Below are 27,141 nucleotides of genomic sequence, written 5' to 3'. Positions count from 1 at the left end.
TTACGTAAAACACAAAATGTAATTCATAACACCAAAAAGCATTCATAATATCAAAAAATGTCTACAGGGCATATTTTTCTTAGCGGCACGACTATGCGCGATGTTGTTTCGTCGCTGTCTCGACAACGACAGAACGATGGAGCGTAAGCACACGTGTGAAGTTAGCTTGCACAATTGTGCTATGAAATTCCGACCACTAATTTAGGACAACTTTTTGGTTGTGGTGCGATATCTTAGTCGGGATAAAAAATTTTTCAGAGATCAGAATCAAAACGATGGCATTGATGTACTGATACCTAGCCATGACAACGCCCGCACCACGGTCTTTTTACGGAACAGATCAAGGCCGGCTATGATATGTTTATAGCGTACATGCATCAGCTTATCTGCAAAATTTGACTATACGAAAGTATGTACAACGTTTGGAACCTCACCAAACTGTGTCCCATCTTGAAGAAAGGCGACACTACTATGTGCAACAAATACCGAGAGATCAACCTAGTGCCCATCGCGTATTTGTGTGAAGGATTAAAGCCACTTGCACAGCAAACTGATTGGACTTTATCAGTCCAGATATAGATGGTCGTTTCACCATTAAACAAATACACATTGCAGCAATTCCTGGGAAATTCCGCGAATATGAAATAGATACCCGCCATATATTCGTTGATTACATGGGTTAGAGTGTAAGTGCAAAAGTAATACTTTTGAAGTACGACGTTAAGCTCTTCAGCTTCGTCATGGAGGTTATTTACGCAAACCAGGTGTTCAACAGGTGGCCACCATTGTGTCCAGCTGCTAACCTAACAACATAACATAGACAGAGCACAGCGAGCAGCATGTCTCTGAAGCTTTTGCGGCCATCAAGAAGGAATCTGATAGAATGGGTCTGGTGGCTAGTGAGGACAAGACAGAATATGTGCTAGCTACCAACAGGATGTGAATGGACTATATTTTCCAAGCGGTGAAGATGTTTCTTTATCTTGGCACCGTTATCAACAGAAAAATGAAGACGCTCTAGCAAAGAAAGTATTCGATACGGGAGTCAGTGATAAAAGACGTAGAGATAGGCCGTGTCCCCGGTGGAGTAAAGAATTAGGAGAAACTGTGACAAAAATTGGTATATGAGACTGGAGAAGGTGCAGGCGTATCCAAGGCATTATTACGTCAGGGCGAAACACAATAGGGTTGATAAGGCTCATTAAAGAAAAGTTGGTTTCTGAGGTAAAGTTTATGAACTCGCCAATTCAATTGATTTCCCCATTTACTACTATTTACAAGGTGTAACATTAGCAAAAAATTACAAATGTCAACTCCATACCGTACAATAAAAAAACTCAACCAATGAATTTTCGTACTTTCACTTCCCTTGGTAATGGCGACTTTCCCGAGAGGGAATTTTTTCAATACCTCTGTTGAAATTTCGTGTCGAAACACAAATAGGAATCCATAACAATTACTAATGAGAATATGTATGATTGTATGTATATAAACCGCCATGCTTGAAGATTTCGTAGTTACACAGTTATTTCAATAATTGCAAAACATCGTCATATGGCTTCTTTCTCCTGCCTAGCGTTTTCTAATTACAAAACATACAATACAAAAGTTCACGCATATTAGGATACATCAACCATGCGCTCGACGGCTGCGGCTCTAAATGGAAGCTACAGCGCGGTTACTAGGTGGGGGTTGCGGACGTAGCAGTATTACAACAAAGTCGATATAAATATCAAATGTGTGTACCTATTGTGTTAGGATTGTACGTTCATGTGTTCAGCATTCGGAGGATGCTGCTTGCGTGCAACATTGCCTGTGGCAAAATACGCTTGTTTCCTTCCGTGCCACGCATCTGCTGGATATACCGCGTTTTCCCCTATAATCTGTGAAGTAAGGTGGCGATTGTCGAGACAGCACGGTTCAGCAGGCCCAGCGATTCTGTGCGGTTACAGTGGCTGTAGGTAAGGCTAAACACTTCTGCCAGACATTACCACTCGAATTTGTACATTCATTCATTTACTTTGGTATGGCATACTTATATAAAATGAATGTTCTGCAGTAGCACATTTATTGTGTTCTTGTGTTGCAGCAAAAACGAATTGATTAATGCGTCTCGCTAGATTAAGGCGGTTTTATTAAGCACACGCATTATTTTTCTCATTCGAATTTGGAATTTGGAGAGGAAAACAAATTTCATTAAAATACACGTATTTGGCCATACAATTTTTAATAAAATTCCTCATTTTTCATGTAGAAGTGTGTATGTATATTTGAGAGTATGTAGGTATATATGAATATGGTACAGTATTTATTTGTGATTATATGTAATCTACATATAATGTGGAAAGTGAGGAAAAGGAAAGAAGGAGAATTTGGCAAATGGCTATATAACTATTACATCAAATCTGTCCCGCATATTCAACGCCCAAGTATTGGTTTGCTAAATTTCATCGTGCTCTTACCAGTACAAATGATATAAATGATGCACCCTGCTCAGGAAAGTCGCAAAAGGCAGTAACACCAGAAAAAAAAAATTGAGTGACCTTGTTAACATCATTGGAATTTCAAAGGATTATGCAATCATTTACGAAATTTTTATAAAATAACAAGTGGGGAACGGCTAAGTTCGGGTGTAACCGAATATTTTATAGTCACGCAGTTTGCAAAAGTCAAAGGCGGGGAAGTACTTTCAGGTGTTGCAAAACTTGAGATAAAAAAATGTAGCGTAAGCGTTCAATATTTGAAGAAACCGAATGGCATCTTATTAATTTATATTATTTTTATTGTCTAGACCAATTTCAGTCCGGTAACTTCATTGGCGTTTGATTTGCATACTGCAAAATTTGTTTTCAAATTTCACACTGTAAGATAATGTTGCGCAGCGAATTGGGTTGAAATTCCTGAGTTATAGAATTTCCCCTGAAGATGGGCGGTGCCACGCCCATTGTCCGATTTTATATCGACACCTACGAAGCTGTTTCCTGCCATCTTATTTGTGAAATTTAATTCTTCTGACGTATTTATTTAGTGAGTTATCAGACTTTTAATAGTTTTAAACATAACCTTTATATGGGAATCGGGCATGGTTATACGCCGATTTTACCCATTACTGTCACTGGAGGTGCCAAGAATATTTGTACTAGTTTGTGAGATATGTACATTAAACATTTTAGGGGGCGTGGCCATTCCCACTCTTTTCAACTCACTGGTGCCCCTCACTACTGCGATTCACTTTATCGAATTACAGTTTCATATCTTAATTTGAAGCTTAGTTATACCACATTTTAAGTGCTCGTTTAAAGCCATTTTGTGGCCGTGGAAATGATCCAATTACGGCTATTTACAATACCAACCTCCCTTCTGTGCCGCCAAAGAGCATATATTACAAATTTCATCAAAATATAATATCTCAAACTTTACTCAAGTTATCGTTATAACTCTGTATCTATATTGCCATCGGTGAACAGTTCGATCATGAAGACAAACGAGCAAATGACAATGTGGCATTATTCAAATTCAAATTTTGGTAAAACAATCAATATTTAATATTACTGTGCGTTTTTGGATCGATTGGACGTCGAGATCCAAACTATTCCAAATTTTTAGGCTAAATTTATAAAATAAAAGATGAAGACCAATAAAGATCTGAAGAAACCAGCTTACTTCAAAATGATGGCACTCTCCACAGAAAATGCATCGGTTGGCAATCCACAAATATTCCATTCACGTATCTCAACAGCTTCGCCCAAAACGACGGCCAAAGAGAAATCCGCGCTGCATACCACACCATAAGAGGCAACCTTATTCACCCATTTGTGGATCTGTCCAACGCGGTAATCAATAGTGAAGGGGCCCAGATAGGCAACGACACCAGATGCTATCAGCACATCGCCAGTTAAAGAATTGTATACGCGACCCAAATTTCTGGCCGTCTCCAACCAACGGGTGCGTTCGCCACCCAAACCAGATATCAATTCTTGCGCACGTTGCAACTTTTTGGTACAAGCTTCATGTTGGCCTTGAAGAATGCTGCATATATAAAGTTCATAAATTCATATTAAAACCGCTTATTACAAGTCGTGTGGTCTTTTTCTGCACAGAAAATTATTACTTACGCATATTGCGCCAACTCTTCGTCTAACTTCTTTTGAATAGCTGCCAAATTGGCTTCAACGCGTGCCAATTGCGCCAATTTTTCATTCAGCAACTTCATGGCGGCCTGCATGTAACGTAAATGAAAGCGGTAGGAACATTATTCACTCTTTCAATATAGGTTCTCATGAAGGCAATATGAACTTACATTATACTCCGCTTCGGCTGCTGCCAAAGCGATTTTTTTCGGCGCCACCACTTTCGCTACCACGTCATACTTGGTCAATGCAATTACCCAACGGCATAGACCCTCGCAAGCTGTGGATGCCGATTTTACTTTATCTGGATCGAAAGCTTCACTGCTCAACACACGTTGCGCCAATTTCTGCATCACATGTGGTGGTATATTGTCTTTGTCGAAATTGATTAAACTGTCGAGGAATTTAATGTCGCTCAGAACACGCTTCGAAGCGCCCCAATAGTCTTCAATTGTTCCTAAACCCGACGGATTTGGCACCTTATCCGGCTTCACATCTTTTAATATACAGACAGCCTCCATAACAATGCGCACACCAATCGGTGGACTCTTCATGGTCTTCACTACAGCAATGTCGGCTGTGGTTAAAGTGTTTAGAGCAGCTAAAGCTGAATTCAATATCGGTAGTGCTTCACTTAATTTAGCGTCGCATTCGTCTTTGATCGCTTGTGCTTTGCCTGCTTGCTCAGTGGCAACTTTCTCATCCTCCTTCACTAATTCACGCTGTTCAGCGGCGATCTTGCTATCCGCGGTTACTTTTGCCACTTGGACGGCCACCTAAGAAAGAATGAGGATTGTTGCCTTTGATAAGTTGTAACCATTTATAAAAAGAAGTTTCACTTACAATCTCTGAGGCTTCCTTCAGTTTAGGTTCCAAGGCTTGCAGCTCTTCTTGCATCACACCGACTTGCTGAGCTGCGATGTCGAGCTGGGATATGCCAGTTAAATATCGATTTTTATTAGTCAAAATGGTGCTGTATAAAGAAACCAAAATCAAATCCATCAAAATTTAAATAAGCCATGATCATTTCGAATAGGTTAAGTTCTGATATTATGGTAATTCACGATCTCGAAAACATACCAATGAGCGAATTGTTAAATATCTTAACGTGAACAGTTGACGGGGTAAAAAGACTATTGTTTTGGGTAGGTTAGATTAATAGGCTGATTTTTCGTGAGGTCACGAATAATCCCACATGGACAGCTAAAGCCGCCTGTCCGTTGTTATGCTCAGAACTTCTAGGTATGAGTAAAAAGAAAAAACGCTTAAACCTGCCAAAAACTTATTAAGGCGGCTTATATAAATTAGAAACCTGGACAGTGGAGGAGAAAGTGTGTAGATGTTTCCACCTCACATTTCTCATTGCAACTTTGCCAGTTGCGTCCTCCAAAATATTTTGTCTCAACACGTAAGTGCCATTGAGACAATGTCCAGCGGCGATGTGAACCTCGCTAAGAGCTAGCTTGATACTACTGCTAGCGCTCAAGGCCTGTATAGCAGCTCTGCTATCAGATTGTATGCATACCTAAAAAAGCCGCACTTCTGCTTGAAAGTGGTCTGGCAGTCTGAAAAAAGAATTGATTGAGAGCTCCCAACAGAAGACTCCCTCTCATTGAGCTTCGATCCATTCGAGAAAAGCTCACTGCGCCTCTTCTCCAGCGACTGCGCCCACCCACATATCCTATAGAGAGGATGCCGCTAGGAGTAGGCTCCGCAGTGATAAAAAGACAATAAGGATGAGTAATAAAATAGGGTTATAAAAAAAAGTGAACATTCACTTACGTTCTCTTCTGATTCAACAACGCCTTAAAAGTCTGTATTAACTCCAGATAGGATGTAGGCGTTACATAGTTGTAACGTTTTAAACGCAAAGCAAATACTTCTGACAAATTCTGTGTTGAAGTGTGGAATTCCATACACATATCAATAGCCGTCTTGCGTTCCAAATCGGAGAGGTCTTCGCTAGCCAAAAACCTTGTCGACACAGCCAATAGAGCATCTTCCGGCCAAGGTTGGAACCAATCGATTGTGCAACAATTGACGATGGAAGGAAATTTGCGTATGCGCATGCGCAAAGCATCCCCAATGGGAGACATTGCGAGCACAATGTGCAGCTGGTCGCGACAGGTCTGCAAAAGAAATTGTTATAATAAGAAAGTGTTTGCATATAACGATAATGCAATTACCGTAACGAAGAAATTGAAAAGAGCCACTGGACTTCCGTCAGTTTGCATAGATTTGTCACGTTGCTTGTCAATCTGAGCCATTTTTTCGACCACTTCAATCTTCTCCTCATTGGTGAACAAATTGGGTACTTCACCTGAGTTGAGCAGATTATTTACGTCCTCCAAGAAGGATTCGTCTTTTATCTATGGAGTAAAAATTTTTTTCCCAAAACCAGAGTTATTTGGAAGTAAGCAAACTTGTGGTTCTTATTAATAAATATTATAAATCATTTTTAGCAGCGCCCACCTGTACATCAGTGAATAAGAATACAGCATGCATCTCCGACGCGCCAACTCTCCGCAAGATATTCTTAATATCATCATGCCATTCGTTGGGTCCATATAAACGTGTAATTTCGACTTGAAAGAGCTCATAGTCGCATATATGCGAAGCCAAACGAGTTAAGCTCTGACGTCCGGAGCCGCCGACTCCGATGAGTAGAGCATGACTACGTGGCTGCTTTATTATGCGACATATTCTCGATAAATGTTCAATCGCGAAGCGGAAGAGTACTAGGTTCATCGGTTTTTTTGACATATTATTATACTCAACCAAGTACGCTTCCACTACATTGCGCAAGTTTTCAAGATCTAAAACCTCAATATAATTTTTATTATCCGCCTTTGGATTGGCGAAATCACAATAGATTAAACGCCGTAGATCTGATTCGGTCAATTTTTTCCCCTTTGGTATAAGTCGCTCAAATAACATCTCTGGTGTACTATTCATATGTCTGTTGATTTTATCACAAATTGCACCGAATAGCCAATGACGATCACTATCCTCCACTAAACGATCGCCATAAACACGCATCACTTCATGTACCCATAAACGACGCATGGAATCCAAATCTTCCGTGGCTTCGGGCACAGAGAGCAGTACACCTTGTACAACACGCGAGAAATCGCGCAAGTTAAATAGATAGTGTGATTTAGCAGGCGTAGGCAACAAATTCTTCTTTGCTTCATTGTAAATATTCAAAGTAGCTGTGACGATTTCATCAATACAGGGGTCGAACTCCTTTGAGAAACCACTGTGAATTGAAAAATACAGGTAAGGAAGTGCTAGTTTCAGTCATATACGAACGTTCGATGCTCACGCAATTTGTACGAACTATTGTACAAATACGTCAAATATTTCAAGTGTCTGCAAAACTTTATTAATAAAAAGTTGCATATGAGTTCAAGTTTCGTTAACAGGCGAAGTTGTAAGCAATTTAGCCCAGCTTTGGTAATCAATTTTATTATACTGGATCCAATATTCTTAATAAATAGTTTAAAATATATATGAAAAATCTAAGTAAAAACCAAACGAACTAATAGAACTCAATACATCGCTAAGTAGATGGTAGGTAATATCAGTTTTTGACCGATATATATATAAAGACCAAAATCATTTTGTTGGAAAAGAGCTAAAACAAATTATATTCAAATATACTACGGTCACTAAATTTCTTTGGGATATGGGGTCTAGTGCAATATATGGACCAATTTCGACCACTTTTGAATCAAAGTTTCCAAGTGTTGGAAAATAAGCTGATAAAGTACACAAAGGCATGTATTTGAAGTGGAACACAAACACAATCCGATTGCTACCATTTTCACACTTGATTTGTAATGGTTTTATTCCGTCCAGAAAATTAAACCATATGCAACATGTCTGGAGATTATAAAAATAATTTACATTTTTAAGACCCTAACACTACCTACCGAGTATCCAAATGCCAGAGCACAATTTTACTGAAGATCGTGTTGAGAATCTCATTGTTGAACTCATCGATAGCGATCACATTGAAATGTCGCTGAAAACGTGGTGTAACTGTATTACCCGTAGATGGTGGACCCATCGCAGTTATCATCTGTAGGTCAATCAATTTCATAGGCACAATATTTTTGCGATCATACCACATCCAATGATCTAACATCATACGTAATAACTCTATGGGAGGTTGCGCACCGTAGGTTTCCTTCAGTGGCATTGACACATCGTCCACGAATATAAGAAACTTTTTATTCAAAGGCGGTCCAAAGACACCCTTTCGTCGTTTATCTAACTTGGACATGATAATATCCTGTGTCTGATTTGCTGAAGTTTGGGCTGAGAAACTGATTAGTAATGGCTTGTAAGTGTTCACATCCATACGCTTCAGCATGTAGTCCAAAGCATAGCAGCTTTTGCCCGTACCGGTAGGACCTACCAACATTATAGGCTTTCCATGACGCACTAAAAGATCTAGCACCGCAGTAACACGCACACTTTCATTAGTTGTAATAAGTATTTGATTGACAGGTATGTCACGTGGTATCGGTGGTGCGCTATTGACATCGTCTTGCCATGCCTTCCATTTACCTTTGCCTTCTTTAATGAAGCGATAATCGAATACCGACCCTGATTTCGGTATTGGAAATATAAATGGTTTGGTCAATACTGAAACAAATAATTCTTCTGGTACGCCAAAATCTGTATACAATTGCTCTGGAAAATTCTTCTCCATTAACGCTCGAAAAACTACATTAAATTTCTCACGGCTACGTGAATCCAAAGCGCCGCCAAGCGACCAAATGCATGAGAAAACAAAAACCCCTTCAATCTGCGCGCGAAAATCCAAATCAGATAAGTTCGTAACATACTTTTCATCTTTGAAGTCATCAATGAAACATTCGAAAATGTTCATCATGGAGACGATGAGATTAGTATCAGATGTCGGTGCAATTTCATGTAAACCACCCTTGCGTACAATGTACAGCAATAGCGGACAAAATCGCATTATAAGTGCTGAGATTAGTTGTTTACTCACAACGTGAAAGGAGGGCGGTAAGCTGTTCTTCCATGAAGTGACGAGCGGTTCCCAACCCAATGAACTAGGCTCCATGTATATCATGCCGCAACGCGATACTGTTGCGGGCGACGCGACTTCTAAGTCCATTGGCTCGAATACTAAATTGGTAGTCGGTGAAAGTTGTATAATTTCACCAGACATGAGACAAAGCTTCTTATTGTCGTCTAGTACAGTATTCATGTTCTCAATCCATATAGCGTCAACGGGGCCATCGAAAATCAACCACTTGCGATCGGGCGTATCAGAAATAGCGAACTGACGATAATTGACTGCTAATACGCCATCACTCCACTCGTGTGATACGGCATCGAATTGTCCATAGAGCTGGCCCATTGTAATTGCTTTGGGGTTCATAACTGAATAGATGGCACGATTCTCGCTGCCGTCCTATGAATGTGAATAACGTAAGTGTTATTGACCATAACTGCGCGATACTTACCCTTTTCTCTATGCCCTCCAAAGCCTCTGCCAATATACGATATGTAGTCGTCTTGCCACCAAAAGGCAAGCCAACAATCATCAGTCCGTGACGCACGCAGATCATTTCATAAAGCTGGTGGGAAATAAGATTACAATAAGGTAAAATTATTAATTTTAAGAGGACTCACTTGTTGTACTTTTTCCAAAAAGAAGGCCGTACATTGTTTATTATTCTTCTCGCAAGCTTCGCGCGTACATTCGTTGAACACGACGTAGTCTGCTTCAGGCAACACTGTGCCAGGAAAAAGATCGGAGGTGATACCTTGGAACAGCGGAACATCTTGATTGAGGAACTTTGGTAAATTAACATCCTTAATAGAGCGCAACACTAATATGTCTTCATTTTCATCACGATAGCGTAGCTTAAGGGCTCCTGCTGCTTTCAGTACGGATTTAACAGCACGCATGCCGTAATCGTAATGACATTGTGTACTCAATTGCTCTGAACATAAGCGATAAGTGGCCACTATTTTAACACTGAGCGGTTTAGCGGTGAGGAAGCCATATGAATACAATTCTATCTCAGATATAAGAGCATAATCGGGCACCATCATAGCAACGGATCGGAATAGTGCCTACAAAAAATTAGAATGGTGAGAGTATTTAATGGTAATCAAGATATTTTAAAATGAACTGAAAATAAGTAAGGAAGTGTTAAGTTCGAGTGTAATCGAACATTTTAAACTCCCGCAATTTGCAAATATCAAAGCCGGGGAAATACCTATAGGTGTTGGCAAAACTATGTACATATATAGTTCCGAACTGATGGCATTAACTTTAGACATTAATCAAGTATTCTCCAGAACTTTCTTCCACGCATTTTAGGAAGATAACTTCAGTATAGAGTCTGCTAGAATAGCAAAAAATATTATAAGTATGTACTATATGAGAGCTGTGGTAATTCGTGGATCGATTTTACACAATTTCAGCATATGAGTCCTACGGGTAATATTGACCAAATTTTATGCATTTTTGACGTCAAGACATATTATTACCACAAAATGATGTTCTTTAAATTTCTTTAAGAGAATTCACATATTGACCGATATATATGGTATAAAAAACAACCTGAACTTTAAAAATCCTTAAATTAAATATATGAGGGCTACGGGAAGCATTCACTTGACTTTGCCCCTTACTACTGTGATCCTATGTACCAAATTTATATCACTCAATAACATTTTGTGGGTGTGGCAACAGTCTTGTTAGGCCCGTCTGCAATACCACCATGCGCAACAACACGTGGATGGTAGATATGACGATATCTTAATTTTTACTCAATTTATCGCATGCAAAGACAGACGGACGGGCGGACGGGCAGACAGTCATCCGGATTTTAACTCTCCTCATCATCGGCTGATCATTTACATATACATAACTCTATATCTATCTCGATTAGTTTTAGGTGAACAAAACTATTATATTCTCTAGCAAAATATATTTTACTGCACCAAAGAACCGAAGCTTAGAATAAGGATATGGATATTTATTTCAATAGTTATTTTCAACTCAACGAAGAAGTCAAGCAAACAGTAACGCTGTATATTTATAAATACCTTCAAATTATCTGGCAGCTCAGAACGACCTGCATAACCGGGATTCATGGTAATAAAGACCGCGCATGTGGGGTCCAATGTTAGTGTGGTACCCTCAAACACCAAAGTAGGGCTACCCGAATTAATGCCACGTTGTATGGTGAGTATCTGTTGGGCCACAACAGATAGCACTTCCAGATCAATACGATTGAATTCATCGAAGCACGACCAAGCGCCACACGAAGCCAACCCTTTAAAGAATTTGCCCAGCGCAAGGTAATCTAATCCATCAGAACAATTAAAAACCACGCACTGTTTGGCCACGGCTTTAGCCAAATCTTTGGTGGTCTCAGTTTTGCCTGTACCGGCAGGACCTTCGGGTGCTCCACCCAAATGCAAATTCAGTGCACTAAAGAGCGTACGATAACAGCGATCTGTGAGAGGTGTAACTACGAGTCGTGTCGTATTACCCAAGTATTCATAGCCATATTTAAGAGAACTGTTAATCATGCGTGTGTCCAAGTTATTGTCTTCCCAGTAGTAGCGTAGCTGTAAACAGATAAGTTTGAATAAAACTTTTCATAATAAAAACTATATGGGAAAGCGTCTCACTTGGGATAGCCATTGGAAATCATTAGCGTCTGAAACTTCGTTTTCTACCATTTCGGCCAGCACATCACGCGCGTGCACATCTAATACCACCAAAGCACCCAGTGTGATCCTATTCTGCGCATTTAAATAACCTCGCACGAGATCAACAATTTTAGCAATCTGCGGATATGTATATTTAATCATGTCAGTATACCATAAAATTCTATAAATTAGCTTCTGATAATTTACCTGCGATTTGCAAAGTGTTAAGTACTTGCGCAAATTGGGTACGGGCGCGTCGGAGAAGAAGCACTCAGTGATCTCGAGTGTCCAGTAAGTAAGTGAAATAGATTGCACACACTGGCCAGGCCAAGAGAGTACCCAAGTTTCGCGTACCATCTGTCGATAGCTAAAGAATGACTCACTTATCTTCAAATGTACGCTCTTCTTCATGTCAATCTCCAGCTCTAACAGCCACTTCTCCACCTGACCGCGTGCCTTCGCAGTGGAAATTATATCGACAAGAGTTACCTCTTCCCGTTCCGATGAACGCATTGCAGTTACTTCCAGCTCTTCGGTGAAGTTCAATGTGGCAATACCTTCGAAACATTTCTTTAAGTGTGGTTGTACACGTGTGGGATCCTTAGTTTCGGAGAGTATCTCAAGCAGTTCATCGTTAGAGAGAAAGAAGAATCGTGGGAAGTAGAGGCGTTTCTTCTCCAAATACTGAAAATGAGAAAAATATGACACGGATAACAAAAAAGCTATTGCTTGTAAAACATACAGCGTTGAGTCCTTTCTGTATTATCTCCAAAAGTGAGTACGCTTTCTTCAGTTTCTCATTCATTTTATCGATCTCAACCACAACCATTACTCGCGGATCTGAATTCACCTGCTTCATAAGTTCTTTCCATATCTACGAAAGAGATCAAAGGTCAATTATAACTAGTTTTCCATCCTCGGTGTTCTTCCCAAAGTATTTCAACACACCTTATCCACAGCTGCGAATCTACGCCCTTCTTCTGGCATTTGTTGCTGAATATCGGGACTAGAGAAAATTGGCTCTAAATACATCCAGGTCGCTTGCACACGTAACCACTCATCCAAAATGTCTTGCAGCAGCATTAGTTTCGCTTCCCATTTCCTGAAAATATTTCAAATTTCATAAAACTTTTGGATGACAACTTTCCCGCCGCAGTATGTACTCACAATATGTCCTCTTCAAATGGTTTAATGTAGGGCGAACTCTTCATAGTCTGTGTCTTGATTATCTGATCATCCAATAGGATCTGTATATCGTCCACTGCTGAAAGTTTGAATGTGCCGGAATCCCTGGTAACAAATGGTAATAAAAACTTATTTTATAATTCAACTCATAGTCGGCAAATTGCTTTTCAAACCTGTACGGCGAAATGGTGAATGCCATATCTTGCCACTCGGCTACCATTTTCGCCATTGCACGCTCCAAATTGTTCTCTTTAGTTGCACTCTCTGAGATCGCTTCAAATTTGGGCACATATTCTTCCAAGCCGTACTCAATGATCTTTTCCAAAGTCAATTCAGGCGATACTTTGATAGGGAAACCAATAATCTCTGATACTTGCTCCCAGTGACGCGCTTTCATGCCGGGGTTGCCGAGAGTGCTTATTATCGGCATATGTGTCCGTAGCTCCTCAATTTGTTCTCTAACCTATTGATAAGTAAAACAGGCACACAATCTTAAAACCTCATTGAGCAAACTACGTGAACTCTAATAATGTAAAAATCAGTTTTATATATGATAGTCAAAATCTAATTCAGAAAAGTAAGGAAATTTTAAGTACTATCGTAATAGGTATGTACATTCTAAACCAGGGGTGCTCACGTCATAGCTCACTTGGCTTCATTTGGTGACAAAAAGAAAACATATTTCACAAAAAAGAGCCGATTCAAACTTAGACTCTTTTGTCTTCCACAACGTTTTTTTTGTAGGCGAGCGGACGACACGGAAAGGCGAAGGGACCATGTCACTCGCAGCGAGAATGAAAAATAGAACCAATGGATTTTTAATGCCTGTAAAAGTTTTTATGAATTACTACTTATGTTCACTCACATCTTTAATCAATTGTGCTGTTGCTGGTTTATCGCTCAGCTGCTTTTCCAATTTCTGAACCACGCGATATATATTTGCCAGATCAGTTTCGATTTCATCTGGATCGTAGGTGCCAACTTGTGAATGCATCCATGCGTCATGCTTTTCCATAAATTCCTGCCCAGTGTCGAACAAAGTTTTGAATGGTTTGAGCTGATCGTGTGTTTTCTTACGTATAGGATACTGGGTGAGATCCCAACCATAAGCTGTTTCCTCTTCATTTATGCGGTCGATTGTATCCATAGCTGCAACTAAGCGACTATCCAAAACTGTTGCCCTACGCTGAAATATTAAGAATATACATAAGTCCTTACATTATTTGATTCGATATTCGTTAAACAACTCTTCTTACCTTATAACGTGCCAAATGTTTAATATCACCCCAATTCTCGTAGTCTTGCACCTGTTCATAATAAGTCTGTAGCTCACGTCGAAACGCTTCAATGCGCTTTTTAAGTCGCTCCTGATACTCAATTGTTTTATCAGCAATGATCAAGCGGTGCTCTTCGAAAACGGAAGGCATTTTCAAATACCATTGAAATGTGTTGCTGTTATTTTTTATATCCAATGGCGAGTAGATTATATTATCCATCAGCCATAAAATGTGGTTCATATTCTAAAAAAATTGGGTTTATGTTTAGGCTTATATTATTTTTTAATTTTAGTTAGCCATTTTGTTCATACTTACCACTTTCAACCGTTGTTCCATTTCCGGTATTAGCGTTTCCTCCGCATTGATCACAAATTCTTTGAGCGCCATTAACTCTGCCGTCGTGTGTGGCACCGTCAGCGCCTTCTTAGCTATACCCTCATACTCCTTTCCCAATTTAGAAATTTGTGACTGCTGATCGGCAACCATTTTCTCTAGCAATTCCTGTTGCATGTAGCGAGCTAACTGTTCTAGGTTAGTTATAAATTTCTCACGATGGAATTCATAGAGCCCCATACGTAATTCACCCCAAATATCTTGAATTATCTGCTCCTCTCTACGACGATACTGTAATACCATTTCACAATACTGCTCAAATGTGGGCTCAGATGCGATGAACTTTGATATTCGCTCTGCATCAACACCATTCATCAAGTCTATATATTGGTCAAAATCTTGCAGGCGCAATTCAGGACCGATTCGTTGATCTTCCAACATGACACATATGCGATTACGAGCATTAGCTATAATCGACTCTGGTATTGTCGGTTTCAAGTGGTATTGATCCGAGATTTTCAGCTCTGTGTACAGTTTGTTTTCAATTCGGGGCATCTGATCAACAGACATTACAATGGACTCGATAATGCGCAAAAGCTCGTGCTGCACTTTGGAGAAGTTCGGATTGAAGGCAATGGTATCTTCATCCTCAAGTACAAGGCTAACTTTAAGCCCGGGATTACTTTTCTGTTCAAGGAAAGGAGAAAAGAGAAATAGAAAATCTATAGTATAGTAGTGGGGGTATATGGAGTTTTGTCGCAGGACAAACCCTCAAAATAAATCACAATTTTGCTTGTTTTAATGCAGCAACTGATAGATTTTAATGGGAGGTTATATGCCATTCACAAATAGGTTCATAACATTCATATTCCATAAATCCAGATATACATATATTGACTCTAAAATTGCGCCAGCAGATCGCTGAATTATAGAATAATTTTAACAGCTGATGTACGGCGCTTTTATTGGCATTCTAAGTCTAACATAATATAGCGTTGAAAATGAAAATGTAGGCCCAGTTTATATATACTGGGGGGGGGACATTTCCAAATTAATGATTAACTTACTCCATAATCGCAAATAAAATCAGCGTAGGACGTCAAACTGCGTATGCAGATATCTTCCAGTTGTTGGGTCATTAATGCTGCCACACAGTTGTAAAAGCGCTGCAACAATTTCATACGCCTTACATTAGGCAGAAGCCCACGTCTACTGGCCCGCAATAAAATTTGATGTATCTCACCATACCATTCGTTCTCGAGCAACCCCTTGGCGGTGTCGATTTGACGTCCACACAAATACTATGTGTAAAATTTCGTATAAATATTATAAGTGTTATTTGGAAGAATTTATTATTACTTACGGTGAACTCGTACAGTTCATAAGGTGTCTTAGCCTGTGCCAGCTCTTTAATGTCTACAAAAAACATATCTTTATATTTAGTGCTCCATAAATCAAGAATGCTGGCAACACTACGGTGAATGCAAAATAGTGTCTTCATAATGCGACAACGATTATCGTCATATCTGCGAGAACATAGAAATATCATTGAATTGAATTTATCATTTAAATGAATTTTTTGAAGCAAATGATAACAAATTATATTACAAAATTATATCACAATATATAATCTGACTGTAAATATAAGTATGCATAAGGCAACTAACACTGCCTTTCCAATAACTGCTTTAGATATAAAGGAAATACGCAATCAGGGGTGTAATATTATATAAGAGTTCGCAAAAGAAGCGAGATGCATTTTTCGACGAAAAAAGCCAAAGAAATACACTTGGGGTATTAAAGCTTCTGTGCATTGATATCCATTGAATAATATTCTATGCCAAATTTCGTTAAGACACTATTAACTAGCTCGCAAATCTGATCAATTATGTATATACTTTGTAAGGTCTTAGACATTTCCTTTTGGGTGTTACAAACTTCGTGCAAATTTAATATACCCTGTTCAGGGTATAGTAAGTGCCGAACGCAATTGGAGAGAATAACAAGTACAAACAGTCAATAATTTTTTGACGAGTCTGATATGAATCGACAAAGATATGAGTAAGTATGTGCACAGAAGCAAAATTAAAGTAAACGCAGAAAGTGAGACTGGTGACGACAGTGAAGTAAGAATACCATATATCGAAGTGTGAAAGATAACATCAAGCCACGGGTGATATTTGATCATTTTCAATTGTGCCGAATTTAGTTCGAAAATATAGTTGAGAGTGCCGAGATTAATCAATTTCCAATATTTTTTCTATAAAAAATAAATTTTATTTTGCCCAATTTATTAACACAAATATCTAATAAAAAAAAGCGGCTCATGTCTTGATAGCTATATTGCTTCTACATTTTGTATAACTGCTACATTTTGTAGCAGTGACAGCAATTCCTGTGCGATGCGAAAAACATTTGCAAATAAATATTTGTTCAATTCATCCTCGTTAAAATTATTTTACCTCTAAATAGGTAGATATTGCTCTATATTACACACTAACCTAACGGTTATTTTTCAGTTAAGTAAGATAGTGATAACAATGAAATTTCTTAGGTAGATAGATAAGTGTATTACGAATTGTTATATTTAAAAAAAAATATTTTGAAAGTTTTCGAGTTGTAACTCTTTTGTATTTAATGTGCGATATCTACATATCTTCGTTTTTCCTCAAATAGTGAAAAAACGTAGTCGATTGTGCGTAAGGTGCCGGCTAGAGTTAAAACGGACAAGAATACATGTAGTGATTCAGTTCAAGCAATAAATATTGTATTTTACTCCGATTTTTGCTGAAAATTTCGAGAACTCGATCAAGTTACTTTAGAGAACAAGCTAGATCATTTCGGTCTCGTTGGATTTATTCGAATAAGTCATATATTTTAGACTATCCATAAAAAAATTTTAGGAAATATTCTTCCATTTTTTCAAGTAGTGAATGAAGATGGAAGATCTGTCTTTAAATTCTTTATCTTATTCAAAATATTCTTCTGCCCTATTTCTATTAGTGCAACTGAAGGTGAACATTTTTAATTTCTTAACTCTATTAAAAGATGTCTTACGTTGAAAGCACGTAAAATTTTTTAGATTCATTAGTTCTTACGACCTTAGCTAGGAGTTATTCGGTTAGTGAGTAGTAAACAATTTTTAATTGGGAAGGACAAGGTTTTACTTCAGGGCAATTCGCGGTGACTTTTGTTGAAGAAACTAATAGGACGCTAAAGGGGATTCTTCAAATCAAGAAGAAGTTCCCTAATCTCTACATTGAAAAGCGTATTTGGCATAGAATGTAAATATAATATGTATATATTTTTATCTATATACTTTAATGTGATCTTTTCAATACCCGCTCAAGTATTATTACAAATTAAATTACAAATTTTTATACAATTCAAACACTCAGTGTCAAATCAAGTAAATCTAAATAAGCAAAAAGCATGTCGGTATGTGTAAGCATGTGTGTCATGTATATAGTATATATTTATGTATATGTGTGTTCTTCATAACCTTAGTTTATTGCAGTGGTTGCCTATCATGGGATATTGGAAATTTATAATCACTTCGGTTTCATTTTCCATCCGTGAGCAATGCCTTCCGATTTATGGCATAAGCACTTGCGCTAAAGAACATAACGGCAACAACTAAAATTGAAAATTTGTTACATTTTAGCTAGTATAAATTTGTTCAATATTTACCAAACGTCAAAGCTATTTTAATGACGGCTTTCAATTTCACCATTTTTATATTTTAAATAATTTGCTTTTCGATTATGATTTCAACTTCACGACTTGGAGTTTTGACTAGACAAGCGATTTACAGACGATTGCTTTAAATAAGTTTTCGCGACCCCACTCACATATTCTTGAGATATGAAGTCATTCATTAGACAGCGATCAGTTAATATGTTAAAGGTTTGAAATCGTGACGGAAATTAAAACTCGTGCACATTTTACGACTTATTTCAAACACTAAATAATTTTTTGTTTTATTTTCATACACTGCCAACATGCTACACCAAGTATAATAGTTTTGTCAACCTAACTGTTGTTTGTAACACCTAAGCCTGACAATAAACTTGCCCAACGGATTTGAAAATGAGCGAAATCGGACTACGTTCCACATGCTACCATTTTAAACACTTATTCTTTTACTTTATAACAGATAAATCAAGCACCAAACAACCTGTCGGTATAAAACTTAGCAGAAAAATCGGCAAAAATTCCGCTTAGCTGTAACCTTTGCGCGACTGGGCAGGATGTTGCAGGCAACCGTCATCCAGCGAAGGCTAGTGTATTTCCCTATTCATCTATTCATCTTCTTATGGTGGGCTGCTTTATATGCAACCTCAGAAGGAGGAGAATTGGGAATACAACAGCCATTGTTAATGAAATACCTGGCGATAGGTATAAAACGCTAGGCGTAGAGATCCCCGAATTTAATAACTTAATATAGAAGCCAAGAAAGAGATGAAACGGGCGAAGATATCACCGCAAACGTCGGTGTGAGACGAGATATGAGACACAGGAAGAGGTGGCTTTAGTTCACGTCAAGCGCAGGCATTCTGCAGAATAAGTACTCCTCATGGACTACGTAAAGATCCATCTAGTATCACTAATGCCTAAAACTGATCTATGCCTTCGGAGGACAGATTTATTTTATTTTACATGCGCGACGAAAGACATCCTATGAAATTCATCCTCTCAATTTGACTGATATTAAGTCAACCAGATGTTCGGAAATCTTTATATTTGGTATATGATATGTATATAGCATCTCACATATTGACCGATAATTTCCGTAAATAATTCGGTAGATGGGGGCTTGAACAATTATTATTCGATTATGACCAATTTTAGACTTGCATATCATACAGGCACTGTGGGGTTCTAAGCAAGATATGACCCAGTTTTGTCACGATATCTCAGTTGTTACTCAAGTTATCGCTTGCACGGACGGACAGACGGACGGACGGACAGACAGTCACCCGGATTTCAACTCGTCTCTTCATCCTGATAATTTATATATATATAACCCTATATCTAACTCGGTTAGTTTTAGGTGATACAAACAACTGTTAGGTGAACAAAACTATAATATTTTTAGCAACATGTTGCAAGAGTATAAATTTTATATATTTTCTAGAACATACTTTAATTAAATTCAAAAATCAGATAAAATCTGTCCAGATATTGATCTAACCTCTATATACATACGTATGTTGTTGTTGCAGCTATTTTAAAATATTCGTATTACTAGATTTATAAATTAGAAGATCTGTGCAATGAGCACAATTAAAACAAGTAAGGAAGGGCTAAGTTCGGATGTAACCGAACATTTTATACTCTCGCAAAGTCAAATGGTATACTCGTTTGAGATTTCTTTGTGGATTGACTGATATTTTCGGTAGAAGGTCAACTATAGGCACTGGGGTCCACATATTCAGCACCTAGGGGTTTGAACAGTTTTGGTTCGATTTAGACAATTTTTGGTCACAAGGTGGTATACTTTAAACGTATTATTCACGCAAAGTTTTACCCCGATATAATCATTGTTGCTTGATATGCATAGTGGAAAGTGAAAGAATCAGATGGAATTGAAAATGGTGTTACATGGGAAGTAAGCGTGGTTGTAGTCCGATTTCGCCCATTTTCGCACTATGACATAGAAACATGAAAAGAACGTTATGCATCGAATTTGGTTGAAATCGGTTGAGCAGATCTCAAGATATGGGTTTTCACCTAAAAGTGGGCTGTGCCACGCCCACTGTCTAATTTTGAACGCGGTTCCTATAAAGTCATCTTATACCATCTCAGAGATAAAATTTAATGTCTCTGGCGTGTTTAGTGCTTGATTTATCGCGCTTTTAGTAGTTTTTAACAGTACCGTTATATGGGGAGTGGGCGGAGTTGCCACCCGATTTCAACTATTTTCACACCGTCAATAGAAGTGCTAATTTGAATTTTGTTATTATAGCATTAGCGGTTTAGGAGATATGCACATTAAACCTATTAGGTCTACTTTTTAAAAAAAAGTTTTAACTGCAGATGCCCCTCCCTAATGTGATCCTGTGTACCAAATAACAGTTTTGTATCTTATTGCGGAGCTTACTTATGGCAAGTTATTTGTTTTTGATTAATGGCGTTTTGTGGGCGTGGCAGTGGTCCGATTACGCCCATCTGCAATACCAACCGTCTCACGGTACCAAGAAACATGTCTACCAAGTTTCATAAAGATATCTCAATTTTTACTCAAGTTAGAGCTTGCACGGATGGACAGACGGACGGACGGACGGACGGACACAGTCACCCGGATTTTAACTCGTCTCTTCATCCTGATAATTTATATATATATAACCCTATATCTAACTCGATTAGTTTTAGGTGATACAAACAACCGTTAGGTGAACAAAACTATTATACTCTGTAGCAACAGGTTGCGAGAGTATAAAAAGAAATTAATAGGTGTTTTCAACAATTCTCGAAATTCGGTCTGCTCTTTATTTTTACTGGATATAAGCTAAAGTATATAACGTAGATAACGATTAAATTGTCTTCTTTCTTTTAGACCTTTTCGGAACAGTAGATAATAACGTAACGCAAGTTGTACTAATAATTACCGGAAAAAACGTTATTAAATTGTAAGAGGTTGAATTATTCAAACTTCCCCCTGGGGGGCAATATATGAGCAATGATTGAGAGGGGGAGAGAACACAGATACTTTTGGACTATCGACCGAAGCCACTTTTATTTTTTCATATATTCTAAAAGCTAGGGCCAATAGCTTACTAACTTTTACAAAAATCCCAAATAATAAATAAGGATTTATTGAAACTTACACCGAGGAAAAGTTAACGATATAGTTTCTAAGGAACATAACTTCTTCTTAGAAGAATTAAGTCTACAAGTATATAGCAAAACAACAGAAATTTTAGTTTTGTTGAAGTTTGTTTAAATCCAAAGTTTGCTATTTTTACGAATTGAGAAGAAGCGCAAAAAAAGTAAGCACTGATCATTTTTTTCACTATTTATCACAATTCTAGCAAAAGATTAGTTGATTTTATATTTTGTTACCATCACATTCCCTCTTTCAATTTGCAGTGAAAAACCCGTGTCAACTGCAGTTAGAAACCAGAAGTGATAATAACAAAGGACTCTTTCCCTTAACAACTTAGAAGAGCAGATAGGGCATCTTACCATCCAAGGAAATAATATTCCAGAGTTAGAATGCGTTGAATTCAAAAACTTTACATTAATAATATGTAAGTTGTGTTTCATATTTCGCTATTTGGCAATACTAGTGTTGCAATCTGGCAACTCACAACTTTATCGTAAAGTTTGATATTTTTGATCTTATACGTACTCAGAATGTGTTGCGCTATTGTTGTTTACAGTAACTCAATTTTAATTAAATTTTTGGCGATGTTCCATCATCGATGATATGATGACTTCAACCGAGGTCGTGGCTTACTCCAAGATGAATTTCGTGAATTTTGGCCAATAGCAGTTTTTGTTTCGGATCGTATTGATGCTGTACGCAAACTAATATTGCAATATCGTCATGTAACCTTACGTGAGATAGGACATTAGTGGGACCAGCATACATTCAATAGTGTATAAACATTTCCCTATAAAAAAAATTTGTTCACTTTGGATACCACACAATTTATCAATCGCTCAAAAAAAAACCTCTTGTCGGTTGGTTGAGAGAAAGGAAGGTTGGATAAAAAAAAACGATAGCGGAAACACGTTTATGAAATCCTGAACCCGAAAGTTAACAGCAGTCGAATTTATGGGTGAGATAAATCGAATCCAACAAAAGTTTTCGCACGAACCACTTTCAAGCAAATGGTTGCCTGTTTTTTTGGAAAAACTGGATATGTCGTAACCATACCACTAGAACAACGCAGTACAGTAATTTTTAAATGATACACAGCCATTTTTTTGCCAGTTGCATTACAAGAAATAGAAAAACCAACCGCCGAAGACAGATGCGACCTCTCATACATCGACTGAAACAAATGCATTTTTGAGCACTCAAAACATCGATTTGATGAGCCATCCACTGTATAGTCCTGACTTGGCACCGAATCACTTCAACATTTTTCAAAATCTAAAGTTGCGGTTAATACGGTCAGAATGCATGTTTTGGAGACAACTCAATCAGAGGGACAAATGGGTCTAACCCATTCCAAAGTGTATAGATCTTAATGAAGAATATTTTGAAAAACCATAAAGCGATTTTCGATGCTTAATATTTGTTTTTGTTCTCTAGTCCCGAAATATAAAAGGCAACCTACGTATTCCCCATTTTCAAAGAAGTACTAAAAAGACGACCGAGTACTTCGAATACGAGATCAACGTTTAAGTAATAACTGAATTATGGCACTAGTGACTAAAAAGGAGAAATAATTCGAGTTCGAAACTTACCGATACCTCCAACGATTCATCATTATTTTTATTTCCTTTCTTTCTGGGGTCAGGGCTAGCTCTTGGCCTTTACGTAAACTCGGCAATGTATTGTTCAAAACGAAATCAATAACAGCTTTTTTCATAGCGAAAGTGTAGTCCGCTTTAATTTCACTTACCGTTTCATTGAGTTCGGTACGCCATTTATTTAGCTCCGGCCTTATGAGCATTGTAATTCTTAAATGAAAAAATTAATATTTATTTTTAAGATACGGTGTAATTATCTATTAACCCCACAGGAGCACTGACCTATTCAACAGACGTTTGCCCATCGGGGCCACGTGAATTGTGTCAATGCCATGCTTTATGTAATAGTAGTAACGCAACATTTGTTTTTCTTCTTTATTCGGAAACGTGTCATCACCTTCGCTTTGTGACATCTCGACGTCTTCATCTTCGCAGGCAATTAATTCCACTAATTTCTTGCGAAAGTTCTCACGTTCCAAGCGCATCTCCATGTAGGTGCGAACTCCTGTGGAACGGATAAGAATCAGAGTTACACGCCATTTCCATAATTAATACTTTTACTTACGCTCTTTCTTCCTCACTTTCCGCTTATTCTTTGAGCGCATTTCCCGTGTGTGGCACAATAGACTGTCTGGCAGAGAAGTGGAAATCATTCTGCCATCGAATATTGCTGACGTACACTCGGGCATATTCAGCTCGTACCAAAGGCGTCGTGATCGATAGCGCGGATTAGCACGAGATTTTAAAATGCTGTTTAGGACATCCGGTTTAGGGCGATTATATACTAATTTCAAATTGGAACAGGGCCGTTTAACGGCTCCGGTGGAAGAAGACGGTTGAGACATGTTGTAGTAGCTGTTATTAAAAAAAAAATTTTTTCTGTTTAATTCAATAAATTTCAGAAAATTATTTTTTACAAATAGACGTCGTGATCGGTACACAAACTATTTCAAAAGCTTTGTGAATGTAGATATCAAAGCAGGTACATAATTCACCCCACACAATGTATACACTTCACCACTTTAAGATTTTTAACAATGCCGCCAAATTTAGGAAATATAAATTTCACTAAAAAATTGCACACTTCCGCTAGGCGACAGATCGCGACATCTGTATGTGGATTTTCTGTTAAACAATCATTCTCACTTACATTAATTAAACAGCTGATAAAATGCGATGTTCTAAAACAAAAACAAATGTCAATTTGACAGCCATAATCGCACTCATTTCATTGTGCAATCAAAGAAACTGGAAAACTAGCTAAAGTGTAATTACCGGCTATTTTATACAATTTTACAAAAAGCAATAAATGTAAAATAACCAGAAACCTTATCGGTTGCTGAATTCACTTTATTCAATAGTTCTGACTTTCGTGCTTACGCGATTTCCGCTAACACCACCATAAACATCTTAACGGATTTACTAGTGATTCTTCGATTAAGAATAATTTATTTCTAACAAAATTGCTTGATGTTTATATGTAGCCTATTTCAAATTATATTTTGTCAACTTAACTCAAAATATGCACTCACTTCCACTGTTAGTTGCTTATTGTGTTTGCATTTGTTTTCTATGAATAAACATGAAACAATGAAATTTTTGGTTTCCTTGGCAGCTCTCTTGCACGTGTCGTTCCGGTAGGCAGGCAAAAAATTTGAAGCAGTGCAGTTAATTGTTAATATCCTCAGAGGGAAGCTAAATTATTTAAGTGAAATAATAATGTTGCTGCAACAATTCGCCCGCGCATTCCACACCACACGGATAGCGTTAGCCGGTGTTGAGAAGAGTGCTTTGGCCTCACTGCGCAAAAAGACTGGCTACACATTCGCCAATTGCAAGAAAGCATTGGAAAAACATAATAATGACATCAATGCGGTAAGTATTAAATTCACTGTTTTATATGTATTTTATTTACAATTTTTTTTTTATTTACAGGCCGAAAAATGGTTGCACGAACAAGCTCAAAGTCTGGGTTGGTCAAAGGCCACAAAACTTGCTGAAAGGACAACTGCTCAAGGTTTAGTAGGTGTACTTATTCATGGCAACATCGGTGCTATGGTGGAAGTCAACTGTGAAACCGATTTTGTTGCACGCAATGAGCATTTCAAGAATTTTGTCGATCACGTGTCACGCATTTGTGCTAAGTACACCGAAACTACTGATTTCGATGGAGATTTGTGGAAGGTATGGAAGGAGTAGCTTAAAGATTTCGTAGTGAAAGTTTTGGCACGATTCCGAGTCTTTAGCGCCACAATCTGACAGTGAATTCGGGGTTAAAATGGGTATGTTTTGAGAGAGGACGAAGTATGTTCTGCAGATAAAGAATATATATACAATATAGCTGCCACAGACTTATATATTTTATCTCGAAATATAATTGTATATCGATTTCTCGGGTGTATATATATATATATATATATATATATATTCTTAATATGGAAAGCCGTTATCCGTCAATACCATCAGATCGCGGCGGCGAAGAAATCGGAATTTTGCCTAAGTTTTTGATAAGAGAAAGGGGTTTCCTAGAAACCTTATTGGTGCTGGCTTGAAGTAAGATTATTTATTTAGGCCATATCCTTAAAGAATTTTGCATTGTGTTTTAATATTTCTGTAATTTCAAAATATAGCATCGATAGAGGGTTTTAATATTTACCTTGTTTTGCAGCAAAATTTTCTGTAATTTTTAGTTATAATTTTAATAAGTATAATTAAGAAACTAAAACCTCCGTGATAAGTTTCACTGTAGCCACGACCGTTTGTCCGTATGCCTGTCAGTATATACGCAAACTAGTCCCTCAATTTTAAAGATATTGTTCTCTTGTTTCTCTTCATGAAACTGCTCATTTGTCGGTTCCGCCTATATCGGACCACTATAGCATATAGCTGCCATACGAACTGAACGCTCAAAATAATGTCCTTGTATAGAGTCAATAGCATACTGCTGTCATACAAACTGAAATATCAAAATCCAGTCCTTGTATGGAATCTTTTGTATTTGTAAAGAGTATATAAAAAATGTTTTAAATACCAAAAGCCACCCCAAAAGTTTTTTATATTGTTATTCTCAAAATGAAGCACTACATACTAATTAATTTCGATACTAATTTTATTAAAACGATTATTTTTTTATAATTAAACGTACAGCTAGGATTCGAAGCTGAAGCGCTGAAGAACCTCCGGATGGCAGATGGCAAAACACTAGGAGACCACCTGGCATTACTCATTGGTACTGTAGGAGAAAATGCTTCAATTAAACGTGCGATATGCTTTAAGACCAGCAATGATTTACAATTAGCTGGGTATGCTCACCCGACATCCACAAATGTGGCTGCAGCGGAGAACACTACGCAAATCGGCAAATATGGAACAATTGTCGCCTTCCGTGGTTCTGGAGTAGATGATGAACTTCAAAAAAATCTTTGCCAGCATATTGTTGGTCTTAACCCCGTGAAGATTGGAGAAGAAGGAAAAGATAAACCAGTGGCCAATAAAGATGATGAAACATGTCTCATACACCAAGAGTACTTGCTCGACCCCGATCGCACAGTAAACGAAGTCCTTAAGGAAAATAACGTGACAATCATTGATTATCAACGATACGAATGCGGTGAGGCAACAAAAAATGAGCGGTTGGAACAGGCTGAAGTAAGCAATTAATTGCGTGTGCTTGCAAATATGTAATGTTATATAATCCATGAATTGTTGTTTTTAACTTAGTCATTACTTAATTTCAAATTTAAATTTATAGAAATATAAACAAGAATAAATATTCAAAATTCCATAAATTTCACAAAATAATTAATACGTTCATTGTGTTCGTTCCACAATACATACTTATGTATGTACATATGTATGTCGTACAAGTGCACAGTATTGCAAACATACATTATATAGAACCATATTTAATTTTGTATATAACAGTATATACACTTCGATACGCATATACATAATAACACTTGGACTACTAAGAGTTGTCACACTATATACTTATATACATAAATATGTACATATGTATATACACGGTTCAACCACGCTCTGTACTGGCGGATCTACGCATGAGCGCCTTTAACCAA

The 27,141-nt window shown here is 37.7% G+C and overlaps 2 protein-coding genes and 1 long non-coding RNA gene across 7 annotated transcripts in view; 1 reads left to right on the top strand and 2 right to left on the bottom strand.

Annotated features, from left to right (window-relative positions):
- Dhc36C (Dynein heavy chain at 36C) overlaps positions 1 to 24,008 on the bottom strand; it is a 42,495-nt gene extending 18,487 nt beyond the window's left edge. For both annotated transcript variants that reach the window (XM_036374228.2, XM_036374239.2), the window contains exons 1-25: positions 23,631 to 24,008; positions 23,348 to 23,570; positions 23,060 to 23,275; positions 16,002 to 16,164; positions 15,706 to 15,939; positions 14,621 to 15,325; positions 14,285 to 14,548; positions 13,894 to 14,214; positions 13,202 to 13,491; positions 13,011 to 13,133; positions 12,792 to 12,945; positions 12,586 to 12,717; positions 12,051 to 12,527; positions 11,823 to 11,981; positions 11,232 to 11,759; positions 9,804 to 10,250; positions 9,635 to 9,748; positions 8,066 to 9,582; positions 6,603 to 7,389; positions 6,317 to 6,499; positions 5,913 to 6,259; positions 4,974 to 5,103; positions 4,301 to 4,906; positions 4,116 to 4,219; positions 3,664 to 4,029 (exon numbers count right to left, since the gene is read on the bottom strand). In XM_036374228.2, coding sequence (XP_036230121.2) covers positions 3,664 to 4,029; positions 4,116 to 4,219; positions 4,301 to 4,906; positions 4,974 to 5,103; positions 5,913 to 6,259; positions 6,317 to 6,499; positions 6,603 to 7,389; positions 8,066 to 9,582; positions 9,635 to 9,748; positions 9,804 to 10,250; positions 11,232 to 11,759; positions 11,823 to 11,981; positions 12,051 to 12,527; positions 12,586 to 12,717; positions 12,792 to 12,945; positions 13,011 to 13,133; positions 13,202 to 13,491; positions 13,894 to 14,214; positions 14,285 to 14,548; positions 14,621 to 15,325; positions 15,706 to 15,939; positions 16,002 to 16,164; positions 23,060 to 23,275; positions 23,348 to 23,570; positions 23,631 to 23,910 — 8,870 coding nt within the window. In that variant the 5' untranslated portion in view covers positions 23,911 to 24,008. The remainder of the gene's footprint in view (positions 1 to 3,663; positions 4,030 to 4,115; positions 4,220 to 4,300; positions 4,907 to 4,973; positions 5,104 to 5,912; positions 6,260 to 6,316; positions 6,500 to 6,602; positions 7,390 to 8,065; positions 9,583 to 9,634; positions 9,749 to 9,803; positions 10,251 to 11,231; positions 11,760 to 11,822; positions 11,982 to 12,050; positions 12,528 to 12,585; positions 12,718 to 12,791; positions 12,946 to 13,010; positions 13,134 to 13,201; positions 13,492 to 13,893; positions 14,215 to 14,284; positions 14,549 to 14,620; positions 15,326 to 15,705; positions 15,940 to 16,001; positions 16,165 to 23,059; positions 23,276 to 23,347; positions 23,571 to 23,630) is intronic.
- LOC106625793 (uncharacterized) lies at positions 17,943 to 18,542 on the bottom strand. The gene is made up of 2 exons (XR_001331101.3): positions 18,329 to 18,542; positions 17,943 to 18,274 (listed from the first exon to the last, which is right to left on the bottom strand). It is a non-coding gene; the product is annotated as an uncharacterized lncRNA (long non-coding RNA).
- Positions 24,009 to 24,298: 290 nt separating the features above from the next.
- mEFTs (elongation factor Ts, mitochondrial) lies at positions 24,299 to 26,866 on the top strand. 4 transcript variants are annotated; one of them, XM_036374206.2, is made up of 4 exons: positions 24,299 to 24,332; positions 24,681 to 24,940; positions 25,001 to 25,249; positions 26,213 to 26,866. In XM_036374206.2, exons 2-4 carry the CDS (start codon positions 24,785 to 24,787, stop codon positions 26,723 to 26,725), a joined length of 918 nt encoding a protein of 305 aa, XP_036230099.1. In that variant the 5' UTR covers positions 24,299 to 24,332; positions 24,681 to 24,784; the 3' UTR covers positions 26,726 to 26,866. The 4 variants fall into 4 exon arrangements, with proteins under 4 accessions (XP_036230099.1, XP_036230079.1, XP_036230089.1 ...); XM_036374186.2 differs by having other exon boundaries at positions 24,299 to 24,367; XM_036374196.2 differs by having other exon boundaries at positions 24,305 to 24,604.
- Positions 26,867 to 27,141: the final 275 nt, after the last annotated feature.

The sequence above is a fragment of the Bactrocera oleae genome, chromosome 3 (genome assembly GCF_042242935.1).
Source record: "Bactrocera oleae isolate idBacOlea1 chromosome 3, idBacOlea1, whole genome shotgun sequence".
Lineage (NCBI taxonomy): Eukaryota > Metazoa > Arthropoda > Insecta > Diptera > Tephritidae > Bactrocera > Bactrocera oleae.
Note: the sequence above shows the minus strand (reverse complement) of the source record. Positions and strands in the feature narration are given on the sequence as shown.

What these genes read in the sequence shown, in the direction of transcription:
- mEFTs (XM_036374206.2), top strand. Translation starts at nt 24,785, where the DNA reads ATGTTGCTGCAACAATTCGCCCGCGCATTCCACACCACACGGATAGCG. An exon ending in ATAATAATGACATCAATGCG is followed by an intron (nt 24,941 to 25,000) that starts GTAAGTATTAAA and finishes TTTTATTTACAG; the next exon opens with GCCGAAAAATGGTTGCACGA. An exon ending in TCGATGGAGATTTGTGGAAG is followed by an intron (nt 25,250 to 26,212) that starts GTATGGAAGGAG and finishes TTAAACGTACAG; the next exon opens with CTAGGATTCGAAGCTGAAGC.